This window comes from Phyllobates terribilis, unplaced genomic scaffold (genome assembly GCF_046119375.1).
Source record: "Phyllobates terribilis strain yellow unplaced genomic scaffold, ASM4611937v1 Scaffold_1__5_contigs__length_1240528914, whole genome shotgun sequence".
In the NCBI taxonomy this organism is placed as follows: domain Eukaryota; kingdom Metazoa; phylum Chordata; class Amphibia; order Anura; family Dendrobatidae; genus Phyllobates; species Phyllobates terribilis.
Genome location: NW_027362761.1, coordinates 1,155,497,974 through 1,155,511,401, shown reverse-complemented (window position 1 = coordinate 1,155,511,401; position 13,428 = coordinate 1,155,497,974). Strand labels below are relative to the sequence as shown.

General features: G+C 53.3%; 1 protein-coding gene across 2 annotated transcripts in view; it reads left to right on the top strand.

The window, feature by feature from the left end:
• Positions 1-2,625: 2,625 nt before the first annotated feature.
• The window catches only part of RAB28 (RAB28, member RAS oncogene family), a 158,385-nt gene continuing 147,582 nt past the window's right edge, over positions 2,626-13,428 (top strand). The window contains exon 1 of one of the 2 annotated variants that reach the window (XM_073648588.1): positions 2,626-2,921. In XM_073648588.1, coding sequence (XP_073504689.1) covers positions 2,847-2,921 — 75 coding nt within the window. In that variant the 5' untranslated portion in view covers positions 2,626-2,846. The remainder of the gene's footprint in view (positions 2,922-13,428) is intronic. The other variant, XM_073648580.1, reaches the window with a different exon arrangement.

The window sequence follows — 13,428 nt, the reverse complement described above, 5'->3', positions numbered from 1 at the left end:
AAAAAGCAGATAACATTCAGGGTTATACAAATAACAGTCTGTGTTAATCAACTAAAGAAGAACAGAGATTAAAGAGTCAACATAAAAATAAAGGTGTGCTGCTCTTGCCATAAGAAAGTTTGTCTGGCATAATTCATATTTTACCCCTCTCTGGTGCCGGCTCCTCCTGTCTCCGGGCTGCCCCCTCTCTGGTGCCGGCTCCCCCTGTCCCCAGGCTGCCCCCTCTCTGCTGCCGGCTCCCCCTGTCCCCAGGCTGCCCCCTCTCTGGTGCCGGCTCCCCCTGTCCCCAGGCTGCCCCCTCTCTGGTGCTGGCTCCCCCTGCCCCCGGGCTGCCCCCTCTCTGATGCTGGCTCCCCCTGTCCCCGGGCTGCCCCCTCTCTGATGCTGGCTCCCCCTGTCCCCGGGCTGCCCCCTCTCTGATGCTGGCTCCCCCTGTCCCCGGGCTGCCCCCTCTCTGGTGCCGGCTCCCCCTGTCCCCAGGCTGCCCCCTCTCTGGTGCTGGCTCCCCCTGCCCCCGGGCTGCCCCCTCTCTGGTGCTGGCTCCCCCTGCCTCCGGGCTGCCCCCTCTCTGGTGCCGGCTCCCCCTGTCCCCAGGCTGCCCCCTCTCTGGTGCCGGCTCCCCCTGCCCCCTCTCTGTGCCAGCTGTCCCTTTCCCCTGGCTACCCCCTCTCTGGTGCTGGCTCCCCCTGCCCCCCTCTCTGGTGCTGGCTCCCCCTGCCCCCTCTCTGCTGCCGGCTCCCCCTGTCCCCAGGCTGCCCCCTCTCTGGTGCCGGCTCCCCCTGTCCCCAGGCTGCCCCCTCTCTGGTGCTGGCTCCCCCTGCCCCCGGGCTGCCCCCTCTCTGATGCTGGCTCCCCCTGTCCCCGGGCTGCCCCCTCTCTGATGCTGGCTCCCACTGTCCCCGGGCTGCCCCTGTTTGGTGCCGGCTCCCCCCTGCCCCCTCTCTGGTGCCGGCTCCCCCTGTCCCTGGACTGCCCCCCTGTTTGGTGCCGGCTCCCCCTGTCCCCAGGCTGCCCCCTCTCTGGTGCCAGCTCCCTCTGTCCCCAGGCTACCCCCTCTCTGCTGCCGGCTCCCCCTGCCCCTTCCCCTTCTCTGGTGCCAGCTCCCCCTGTCCCCAGGCTCCCCCCTCTCTGGTGCTGGCTCCCCTTGTCCCCAGGCTACCCCCTCTCTGGTGCCGGCTCCCCCTGTCCCCGGGCTGCCCCCTCTCTGCAGCCGGCTCCGCCAGGCCCCTCTCTGGTGCCAGCTCCCTCTGTCCCCGGGCTGCCCCCTCTCTGGTGCCAGCTCCCCCTGTCACCGGGCTGCCCCCTCTCTGCTGCCGGCTCCCCCTGCCCCCTCTCTGGTGCCAGCTCCCCCTGTCCCCGAGCTGCCCCCTCTCTGCTGCCGGCTCCCCCTGCCCCCTCTCTGGTGCCAGCTCCCCCTGTCCCCAGGCTACCCCCTCTCTGGTGCCAGCTCCCCCTGTCCCCGAGCTGCCCCCTCTCTGCTGCCGGCTCCCCCTGCCCCCTCTCTGGTGCCAGCTCCCCCTGTCCCCGAGCTGCCCCCTCTCTGCTGCCGGCTCCCCCTGCCCCCTCTCTGGTGCCAGCTCCCCCTGTCCCCTCTCTGGTGCCAGCTCCCCCTGCCCCCGGGCTGCCCCCTCTCTGGTGCTGGCTCCCCCTGCCCCCGAGCTGCCCCCTCTCTGCTGCCGGCTCCCCCTGTCCCCGGGCTGCCCCTTCTCTGCTGCCGGCTCCCCCTGCCCCCGAGCTGCCCCCTCTCTGCTGCCGGCTCCCCCTGCCCCCTCTCTGGTGCCAGCTCCCCCTGTCCCCTCTCTGGTGCCAGCTCCCCCTGCCCCCTCTCTGGTGCTGGCTCCCCCTGCCCCCGAGCTGCCCCCTCTCTGGTGCCGGCTCCCCCTGTCCCCGGGCTGCCTCCTCTCTGCTGCCGGCTCCCCCTGCCCCCTCTCTGTGCCAGCTGTCCCTGTCCCCTGGCTACCCCCTCTCTGGTGCTGGCTCCCCCTGCCCCCTCTCTGGTGCCGGCTCCCACTGTCCCCGGGCTGCCCCTGTTTGGTGCCGGCTCCCCCTGTCCCTGGACTGCCCCCCCTGTTTGGTGCCGGCTCCCCCTGTCCCCAGGCTCCCCCCTCTCTGGTGCTGGCTCCCCCTGTCCCCAGGCTACCCCCTCTCTGGTGCCAGCTCCCCCTGTCCCCGAGCTGCCCCCTCTCTGCTGCCGGCTCCCCCTGTCCCCAGGCTAACCCCTCTCTGCTGCCGGCTCCCCCTGTCCCCAGGCTACCCCCTCTCTGCTGCCGGCTCCCCCTGTCCCCGGGCTGCCCCCCTGTTTGGTGCCAGCTCCCCCTGTCCCCGGGCTGCCCCCTCTCTGGTGCCAGCTCCCCCTGTCCCCAGGCTGCCCCCCTCTCTGCTGCCGGCTCCCCCTGCCCTCTCTCTGGTGCCAGCTCCCCCTGTCCCCAGGCTGCCCCCCTGTTTGGTGCCGGCTCCCCCTGTCCCCAGGCTGCCCCCCTCTCTGGTGCCGGCTCCCCCTGTGTCTCTGTATTCTCCTGACTGCCTCATTCACCTTAGTAACCAGGCGGCGTCACTGACGGGACGGAACCACTTAGTCTATCAAGGAGGGGTTTTTTTATTTATTCCTCCCATAATACAGCGATTGAACTGTATATATCAGTATAAGCTGCTGTGTGCGGTTACGTGAGGTGCAGATCACACAGAGCGGAGACTCGCGCTGCTCTCTGTACCTCTACCCCCCCATAGTGTACATGGTCCGCGCCGGCGCAGCAGCCAGTGACAAGCCTCCGGTGAACATGGCGTCCTGTTGCTTAGCGCTGCTGTAAATCCGGAGCCATAATCCTGCAGCGTCCGGCGAGAGCGACATGTCTGACTCCGAGGAGGAGAGCCAGGACCGGCAGCTGAAGGTCGTCATTATAGGGGATGGAGCGTGTGGGAAGGTCGGTACCGGCCGCCATCTACCTGTGCCAGTGTGATGTATCCACAGCAGCCGGAGCCCGCGGCACTGAGCCCCTTCATGTGCTGTGCGGGCGCCCCGTACATATCCTGCAGCCCCCCACCCTTGTGTTTCCCCCTCCAGTCATCCTCCAGCTCCTAGTCCTCCTGCGCCTTCCCTTCTCCCTCCACGGTGTCTGACGTCGTCTTGCGCCACCTCTCCCTCCTCCGCGGTGTCCTGCGCCTCCCCCTCTGCACCGCCTCTCCCTCCTCCGCGGTGTCCTGTGCCTCCCCCTCTGTACCGCCTCTCCCTCCTTCGCGGTGTACTGCACCTCCCCCTCTGCACCGCCTCTCCCTCCTCCGTGGTGTCCTGCGCCTCCCCCTCTGCACCGCCTCTCCCTCCTCCATGGTGTACTGCACCTCCCCCTCTGCACCCCCTCTCCTTCCTCCGCTTCCCCCTCTGCATCGCCCCCTCCGACTCCTCCTTTGCTGCCATGCGCCTCCCCCTACATATCGTCCTTTGCTTCCCCTTCCTCCACGATGTCCTGTGTCGCTTCCCCTTCCTCCTCTGCGGTGTCCTGCACCTCTCCCGCTGCGCTGCCTCCCTCTCCTCCTCCGCGGTGTCTTGTGCCTCCCCCTCTGCACCCACTCCCCCTCCTCTGCGGTGTCCTGCGCCTCCCCCTCCTCCTTTGCTGCCCTTCTCTTCCCCCTCCTCTGCGGTGTCCTGCTCCTCCCCCCTCCTCCTTTGCCGCCCTTCTCTTCCCCCTCCTCTGCGGTGTCCTGCTCCTCCCCCTCCTCCTTTGCCACCCTGCGCCTCCCCCTCCTCCTTTGCCGCCCTTCGCTTCCCCCCTCCTCTGCGGTGTCCTGCGCCTCCCTCTCCTCCTTTGCCGCCCTTCGCTTCCCCCTCCTCCGCGATGTCCTGCGCCTCCTCCCCTTCCTCCTCTACGGTGTCCTGTGCCTCTCCCGCTGTGCTGCCTCTCCCTCACCATGCTTCGTCGTCCTGCGCCTCCCCCTCTTCCTCCTCCGATGTCCTGCGCCTCTCCCACTGCGCCACCTCCCCCTCCTCCTCCATGTCGTCCTGCACCTCCCCCTACATATCATCCTTAGCTTTCCCCTCCTCATCCACAATGTCCTGTCCCTCTCCCTCTGTGCCACCTTCCCCTCCTCCGCGATGCCCTGCGCCTCCCTCTCTGCACTGCCTCCCCCTCCTCCCCCGCGGTGTTCTGCGCCTCCCCCTCTACGCTGCCTCTCACTCCTCTGTGGTGGCCTGCACCTCCCCCTCTGTGCCACCTCCCCCTCCTCCGCGATGTCCTGCGCCTCCCCCTCTGCGCTGCCTCCCCCTCCTCCCCTGAGGTGTCCTGCGCCTCCCCCTCTGCACTGCCTCCCACTCCTCCCCTGAGGTGTCCGGCGCTTCCCCCTCTGCGCTGCCTCCTCCTCCTCCTCCACGATGTCCTGCGCTGCCTCCCACTCCTCTGCAGTGTCCTGCACCTCCCCCTCTGTGCCGCCTTCCCCTCCTCCTCCGCAGTGTCCTGCGCCGCCTCCCCCTCCTCCTCTGTGATGTCCTGCGCCTCTCCCTCTGCACCGCCTCCCCTTCATCCTCCACGATGTCCTGCACCTCTCATGCTGCACCGCCTCCCCCTCCTCCGCGGTGTCCTGCTCCTCTCTGCGCCACCGCAATGTCCTGTGCCAACTCCCCCTCCTCTTCCGTGATGTCCTGCTCCTCTCCCTCTACTCCGCTTCCCCCTCCTCCTCCGCTCCGTTCTGCGCTTCCGCCTCCTCCTCTGCAATGTCCTGCGCCGCCTCCCCCTCCTCCTCGGTGTCCTGCACCTCTCCCTCTGCGCCACTTCCCTTTCCTCCTCCTTGATGTCCTGCTCCACTTCCCCTTCCTCCTCTGCAATGTCCTGCGCCGCCTCCCCCTCCTCCTTGGTGTCCTGCACCTCTCCTTCTGTGCCACTTCCCTTTCCTCCTCCGTGATGTCCTGCTCCACTTCCCCTTCCTCCTCTGCAATGTCCTGCGCCGCCTCCCCCTCCTCCTCAGTGTCCTGCACCTCTCCTTCTGCGCCACTTCCCTTTCCTCCTCCTTGATGTCCTGCTCCACTTCCCCTTCCTCCTCTGCAATGTCCTGCGCCGCCTCCCCCTCCTCCTCGGTGTCCTGCACCTCTCCCTCTGCGCCACTTCCCTTTCCTCCTCCGTGATGTCTTGCTCCACTTCCCCTTTCTCTTCCGCGATGTCCTGCGCCGCCTCCCCCTCCTCCTCCGCTCCGTTCTGCGCTTCCCCCTCCTTCTCTGCGATGTCCTGTGCCACATCCCCCTCCTCTGCGGTGTCCTGTGCCTCTCCCTCTGCGCCGCCTCCCCTCCTCCATGTCGTTTTTTGCCATCCTGCGCCTTCCCCTACATATTGTCCTTTGCCGCCCCCTTCTCCTCCCACGTTATCTTGCGCCTCCCCCTCTCTGCTGCCTCCCCCTCCGTGTCGTCCTTCACCGTCCTGTGCCTCCCTCTACATATCGTCTTTCGCTGTCGTCCTGCACCAATGAAAATTATTATAAAAGGGCTAAGACCCATTAAAAATAATAATAGAAATTAAACTTCCCCTTCCAGGTCCTCGTGCACGGGCCTGTGGGGCGGCCGGGTGATCTTCCCAGGCCTTACACTAGTCCTCAGACCCTGGCGTAATACTCTGCAGACAGTAGATTCCTCCTGCAGGGTGACTGTGACACCGGCCCCACTATTGCAGCCTTGTATGTGTTACATTGTGGTCTTTCAGAGAGATACTTTTAAAAGTTGGCCGAGGACTGTGCGACTAGGATGACTTGTCCGCCGCCTCTACGAGCTGCTCCTCGCCCCACTCCTCTTGACTGATAGGTCTCTCTCTATACCAAACACATAAGGAAAAACCTGTTTGTGTTCGGGAAGAGAGCAGGTTCCCTTTCGAGGAGTCGGTTGTCCTTTTCTGCAGTGAGATGTCCTCAGCGCCTCTTACCTCCTGATGCGGAAGTGAGCGCACCGGAATCCCCCTTTAATTGTGTGTTTAGTTTTCTCTTTCTGATCAGATGCACCTTTGGGTTATCTGTTCCTTACAAACTGATGGCCTACTCCCTAGATGACCATGGTTCCTTCAGACCGGGCCCAGTACTTGGACCTCCACCAATAAAATATCGAAAGTGTATCCAAAAGGCCCAGGTTTGATAAAAGCAGAGGCTATGGTGGGGCTGCCCCATCTCCAGACAGTGGAAAAATCATCAAATGACTAAATATTGTCTGTTTTCCGCTGTTCTCCGTTTGTTGTCAGCGGGGTCGGTCTCCGCTCCGGCAGCCTGGCCAGATGCATCAATGCCCCCAGATTGCTGCAAAATCTGCAAGAAATCCGTGACATCTGTCACTTGCTCTGGATAAGAAAAGTTTTGTTTTTTTTACAAACTTTTAACATAACCAGCTTTTTTTTTTAATACTTCTGCAAATAATGTTTCTATGGGATCGTGCAGTTTTTTTTTGAATGAGCTTTTGGAGTGAGCGCTGAAGCTGCCCCTGAACGTGCGTCGGGGATATTAATATTTGATTGGAAACTCGTTCTCTCCACATAATATATTAATATGAAAGTGAGGTTAGATGACAGCCTCTAATGACAAAGCTTTCACCATCCTGGTGTCAGTACAATGGGGCTTCCTGAGTCAATGAACATGAGGATAGATTCATTTAAAGGGAATGTGTCAGCAGGATTTCACACCCCAAACTATTTATATGTACATGTAGCTCTTTCAAAGACAAGTTCAGCAATACCTTTACATGGTCAGTCCGTTACTGAGAAATCGGCAATTGAATGGATATGCAAATGAGTCTGAAGAGCTATGGTAGATCTGAAGCCTCTGTCACTCCAGCTCTATTCTCCGCCATGCGCCGCCTCCTCCTGCTTGACTGACGACTCCTTTGCCTGAAGTCACACAGCATAGAGCCTTAGTCAAGCAGGAGTCAGCGCTGGGTGGGGAATAGAGCTGGAGTGACTGAGGCTTCAGATCTACCATAGCTCTTAAACCTCATTTGCATATCCATTCAAAGGCTGCTTTCTCAGTAACAGAGGAACAGACTTTCCATATAAAGGTATTGCTGGACTTGTATGTGAAAGAGGTACATGTGCATATAAATAGTTTGGGGATGATATCCTGCTGACAGATTCCCTTTAAGATTGTCCTTTTATTTGCTGGACTTAATGAACAGCCTGATGGAGCAAAATGGGCCTTATTTATTAGGAAACACACAACCGAAGTTAGTCATATCTCTGGCAGTCTGTAGACTTGTGATATAATTTATGCTGTAAATTGTAGTAAATTTGTTGGGCCCCAGTGGCCGTTTCCTGATAGGGGCATTGTAATCTGAGAATTTGCCGTGATTTTAAAAGGGGTTTTCTAGACTATTTAAAGGGGTAATTCAGCCCTCTTGCGTTTGCATCGGCTGGTGAACGAGGCCAGAGATGTCATATTTAGGTTGGGGATACACCGCGACAGCAATTCTTTAAAAGGCACGCAGCAAAAAAACATTTTTGCCTATTTTAGAGTGCTGATTTTGCTGGAAAAAAAAGTTAGTTGCAGATAACTCCAACTGTGACACTTGCAACCAGCAACATAACGTCCAACACATGACTTTGGTGACCCTGGGAAGGGCTGCACCCCCACATGTGCCAGTCACTGGGAAGTGGTTAAACGACGGGAGAATTCACGGAGACACTAAGAACTTTCCTCTGGCCTGGGTCAATATAGGCACAGACTCTGTTATCGTGTCCCGCAAAGTGAGAGTGGTCAAGAGCTTGGCACACCCAGTGATTATCGGACGAGACTCTCCTTTATTTTGGGATATATGGGAGAAAGCGGTGTCGCGGGGTGATTTGGTTGGCAACCAGGTCCCGGTTACAGAAACTTCGTTGCAGGCCGCAGTCAGCAATGGGGATAAGGAAGCATCCAGTGAAGCCAACGTCCCTGAGCTGGAGGTGTCCAGAGGAAACTATGGAACCGCCCAACTCATAGGACTTAATGCTAAAGGATGTTCCTCAAGAGCTGGGTCCTAATTGTGCTAGACAAGAAGGTCAAGGTACCAAGGTGAGGGGCCATGTGGAAGAGCGCCCTGTCAGGGCACAAGAGGCACGATCCAGGGGGGATAGTCGCTTGACTTGGAGGAACCTGTTTAAACCTGGCAATCGAGTGCGGGTGTTGATGCCCACAGTGGGGAGCAAATTCCTCTCCAAGTGGCAAAGTCTCTGTGAGGTTGTGGAAGAGGGCCACTATAAAGTTCACCGACCAGTGAATGCGGATGCCATATCAAAGGCCCACGGTATGTTAGTGGAAAGTGGCCAACCAGCTGTCTTTGGGTAGAGGGGGAGGGTATGTAGACATGAAGCAAGATGGTTTCTGCTGCTGACAGTTCTGGAATGGAGTGAATGTCTCACCAAGGTATCTGGCCTCGGTGATGTGACACCTGAAAAAGGCTCCAGCTCTGATAGGGTGCTGAGAGGTTTTGATTTAATGGAGCAGTATGGGTCCAGGTGACAGGAATGATTGGTAAGTGATGGGCGGGACCGGTCATTCTCATCTTCCAATCCAGGAGGTTCAGGTGGAGTCAAAAGGGGCAGCAGAGCTGCTCATAACCTTCTGGCTGTGGAGGTGTGAGGACCTCTGAACCTCAGGTCTGTGAGTGGAGATGGAAAAATCTCTGGGACTTGTGTCTGTGTGGTCAAGTGGTAGACTTGCCGGCTGACGAAGCCTGCATACACTTTTGTACGAGCGAACCAACGCTGTGAAGCCATAACTACTATATGGACTGTTTATTTTCTGTTTACTATTTTTACCGGGAAAATGCTGTTTTGTTTTCATCTGGAAAGTTTATGAACTTTTAATAAACTTTTAAGTTTGCACCGAGAAGCTTCGTGCCTGTTTGAACGCTATCCAGCTGCCTGAGAGCCGGAGAATCCCTCCACATATCAGAGTGCAGCTGTATTTTCTAGGTTAAAAAAATTGGACCTCCACTCCAATGACATGAGTGCCGTCTGCTTTTCTAGGACTGACAGATTGGAGAAGATGGCTAAAAAATTTTTTTTCCATCCAAGAAACTGATTACGCTCTCACCCGTATCTCGCCGACATGACGCTCTCGCCCGTATTTCGCCGACATCACTCTCTCGCCCTGATCACGCTCTCGGCATCTAGCCTTAAAGACTTGGGCCAAATCTTTTGGGTCTCTTTTTTTTCTTTTGTTGTGTGGTATTCTCTTACGTTTCTTTCTTTTTTATGCCAATTTCTTCAGAATGTAGCACGTGGTTCTTGAATTTTGCATTAAGTCAAAAATTTATTTTTTTTCCCCTGAAACTTTTTTTTTTTTTTTGCAATTTTAAGTAGGGACGAAATGGGAAAACCTGATCTTTCCACAGACACGTCTACGCTGCTTCCATACGCTCTTTAGATCGTATGGGAATAGCACGTGAGCACTTTGTCTATGCGGTGGTCACATATGGCCCGATACGTGACGTCCCCCAGGGCGCGGAATAGAATGTAAATCATAACCTGCATAGCTGTGACATCCCGATGGGGGTGTATGCCTTTTATTGGTGGGTGTTGGAGTGTTCCAACAGAAATGTAACCAAGTGACATAGAGGTGAAAAACGTCATATCTGCAGAGATACAACGTCCTGCCATGGAAAAGAAGAAAGTGAAAGTCTTTGGCTCCCGGTCTTCGATCATACACCCAGCAGACTGTACGTTCTCCTTTGTCAACGTGGCGGACCCATGCTCCGATCTAGTGACTGCACAAAAGCCGATGACAATTTCCCCATTTTCCATGATCATCTCGTTGAAGAATTTGGCAGACTTCCCCGCGAGACAAGTAAAAAGAAGAAAAGCTCGTTTGTCCGGAGGTTGAAGAGAGTTATTTCACACCAATTTATTGCTTTGTTAAATTAAAATAATTTTCGTGCCCTCAGCGTGCGGGTTTCTGTTAGCAGCGGCCTTAACAAACTTTTGGAAAGTAAGTGCAAACTTACAGCGGTCGTCCGAGCCTACGAAAATAAAGTCTAATCACCGTGTAATGAAAAGTGCTGCAGCTTTTTTTTCTAATATACGGCTCCGTTTTCTAGGTTGATATTTGTGAATTGAACCTTCTTGTGCCTCTTCCTGCTGCGGTCAGTTTTCGTTATTGCGCTTTGTTTTTTTTCTCTCCCCTCCTTCCAAGAATTTTTTATTTTTTTTCCTTGACCCAGCAGAGGGAGGACTTATTTTTGCAGGATGAATTGTAGTTTTTATTTTTCACCATTAATTTTACCATAAAACGTACTAAAAAACGGGAAGAAAATTCCAAGTGCCGTGAAAAAAACCCCTGAATATTTTTGGTCTACTTTCATGGTGTTCATTGTGCTGTAAAAATAACCTGGCAGCATGATTTTTGCACGTCAGGACTATTACGGTAATGCCAAACTTTCACTTCATTTTTTTTTCTCCACCACTTAAAATTTTTTTTTATTCATTTTTCTGTGGAACGGTGTGAGGGCTTGTAACATTTAGTTTTTTTGGGTGATGAGCTGTAGTTTTTATTGTGATCATTTTGCAGTTGATGTTTTGATTGCTTTTTATTGCAGTTTGGGGAAAAAAAGAAATTCTGGTTTTTAATTTTTTTAATTTCCACCTTTTATATTTTATATTTTATCAGATTTTTGCGGACACGTTTCCATTATGCTTATTTTTTTTCATTATTTTTAAAGGAGGGTAAATTGGTGGGTGATGCAATTTTTTTACTTTTTTTGTAACTTTTTTTTTTTTTAGATTTCATTGTACTTTTTATTTCCTAATAAGTAGACTGACCCTGTGATTGTTTAATTGCATGTTTTATATACTGCAATACTATGATGTTGCAGTATATAGCAAGAATCAGTTTCTGCCATGGCAGCCCGTCGGCACCCAGCAATCACATTGTGAGGAGGCCATTAAAGTAAAGCTGGTGTTTTTTTAGGGATTTTTGTACATGACATTTGATGTCTGAATTTTAACCCTTGGATTTTCTAAGAAAATTTTCTGCACACTGTGGAGCTGGAATTTTGCCTTGTTTGCTATCTACTACGTCTGAACAGCACGTTTCCTTGCTCAGGAGTGTTGGAGTTCATTTTGAGAATGAGCTGGACTTTTCCTATATCCTCCTTCTATCAACTCTGAGATTTAGTTCCTTCCATATATTCTCTATTGCATTCAGGTCCTGTGATCGGCTCGGCCATTCTAGCAGCTTTATTTTCTTTCTCTGAAACCAATTGAGAGTTTCCTTCGTTGTGTGTTTGGGATCATTGTCTTGCTGAAATGTCCACCCTTGGTTCATCCTCATCATCCTGGCAGATGGCAGCAGATTTTTATCAAGAATGTCTGGGTACATTTGTCCATTCATCCTTCCTTCAATCGTATGAAGTTTACCAGTGCTGTATGCTGAAAAACAGCCCCACGCCATCATGCTCCCAACTCCAAACTTTACTGTTGGTATGATATGCGGTGCCTTTTGGCCTCCAAACATAGTATGTATTATGGCATCCAAAGAATTCAATTGTGGTCTCATCTGACCAGGCAACATTCTCCCAGTATTTCTTAAGCTTGTCTAAATGTTGAGCAAACTGTAAACGCGCTTGATCATGCTTTTTTGTTCAGCAATGGAGTCTTGTGTGAGCGTGCATACAGGCTATAGAGGTTCAGTGTATTACTTATTGTTTTCTTTGAAACAATTGTACCTGCTGATTCCTGTAGCTCTCCACAGGTGGTCCTTGGCTCTTCTACAACTCTACTCTTTTCACTCCTCTGTCTGAAATGTTGCGGGGACCACTCCTAGTGGCCTGTTCACGGTGAAATTATGTTCTTTCTACTTCCGGATTATAAACCCAACAGGGCTCAGTGGACCCTTCAGTAGTTTTAGAAATTCTTCTTTAACCAATGCCATCAGAATGTTTTGCAACAATAAGGTTGAGAAGGTCTTGAGGCAGCTCACTGGTTTTACCCATCACAAGATGTTTCTTGGTAATGAGACACCTTTTAATAGGCCATCAGTTGAACCAGCTGATAATATTTTTCACTAAGTGTCAGGATTCCTTTCTAATTACTGATAGATTTCAGCTGGTGTCTTGACTTTCTATGGCTTTTTGTACCACCCAAATGCTGGACAGCAGCATAGTCTAAGGCCGGCCATGTGAACTTTGATAGGTTCGTTTAATGCCCTGTGACTAGGTTGTACAGCTTACCAGGATTAAAATGCTGGGTATCCATTTCTGGAGCTTTATTTAGCGCCTCCGTTAGCTTTGGCATTCCTAAGATATTTTTTTACAGGTCTTCTGTTTTCACAGAACCACTGACCCCTGGCTACAGTTGAAAAAAACAAAGAAAAATAATTTATTCCCCCACCCTGGGTCCAGCACGGAGTCTCTGCCTCTGCTCCCGGTGTCTGTTATTGTCTGTCAAGTCGAAAGTGATGCAGCCAATCAGTGCGTCTGCGTGGCTCATTCCATCTACTTAAAGCCGCTAAGCTCACTGATTGGCTGCAGCTCTTTCGACATACATACAATAACATGCATGTCAATAAACGCTGCAGTCAGTCTATGTACTCCAGGTCTTGAAAGCAGCGGTTCTGCATTTAGGAATCCCTAATGAGGATAAGGATTCTAAATTAATGGTTTTCAGCTTCTTTCTGTATGCTCCTTACATGTCCTCGTCGGTGTCACGGCCGTTCCTACAAGCATTTTGTGACCACTGAACCTTGGTCATCCCGCTCGTTATCTCAAGTCCGAGTCTATAGATCATCACAAAAAAAACCCACAATTCTAGACTTTTTAGGCTCCTATGACCATTTGCGGCTACAGATCCTTCAGAGTCACCGGGGAGTCCCGAGCGTCAGTTTTACGTCCATTAAAATCCATAAATTGCCTCTCATCGTCCAACTAAGTCACGGTCTGTTTCATTGACGTAGAAGGGAGAGCTTTTACCCTTCTCTCACTGCTAATCATGGTCAAAGCCTCTCGTGGTTTTATGATCCTCTAATGGATGATAACTGCAGTTTCCAGCATTTTAATCCTGCAAAATTGATATTATTTGAACAAACTCAACAATTTGTGATCTGATTTGTGGTTTAATTAAAACCGCGGATAAGGTAGACTTCTGCTTGGAGACTCGTAACTTTGCCGCCTTAATCCCATGCTGGGGGAATAAGTTGCATTTGTGAATATACTGACTTTTTTTTGCAATAAATGTCTGATATTATTAGTGGAATAACCAAAAAATGTGGTCTGTAAAATGTAATGTAAACCCTGAGAAACACATGTCAGTCACGGATTTACCATGTCGGCGGGATCCATGAGCATATACTTTGGTGTGTGCATGTACTCGGAGGTGTATGTCTACATGATATGCTGCTATTATTGGATTAATTAAAGGGGCTGTCTATGATTATCATTTTAAGGGTAGGATCTTGGTATGAGATCGGTGGAGGTACTACATCCGGTATCACAACGGTTCAGCT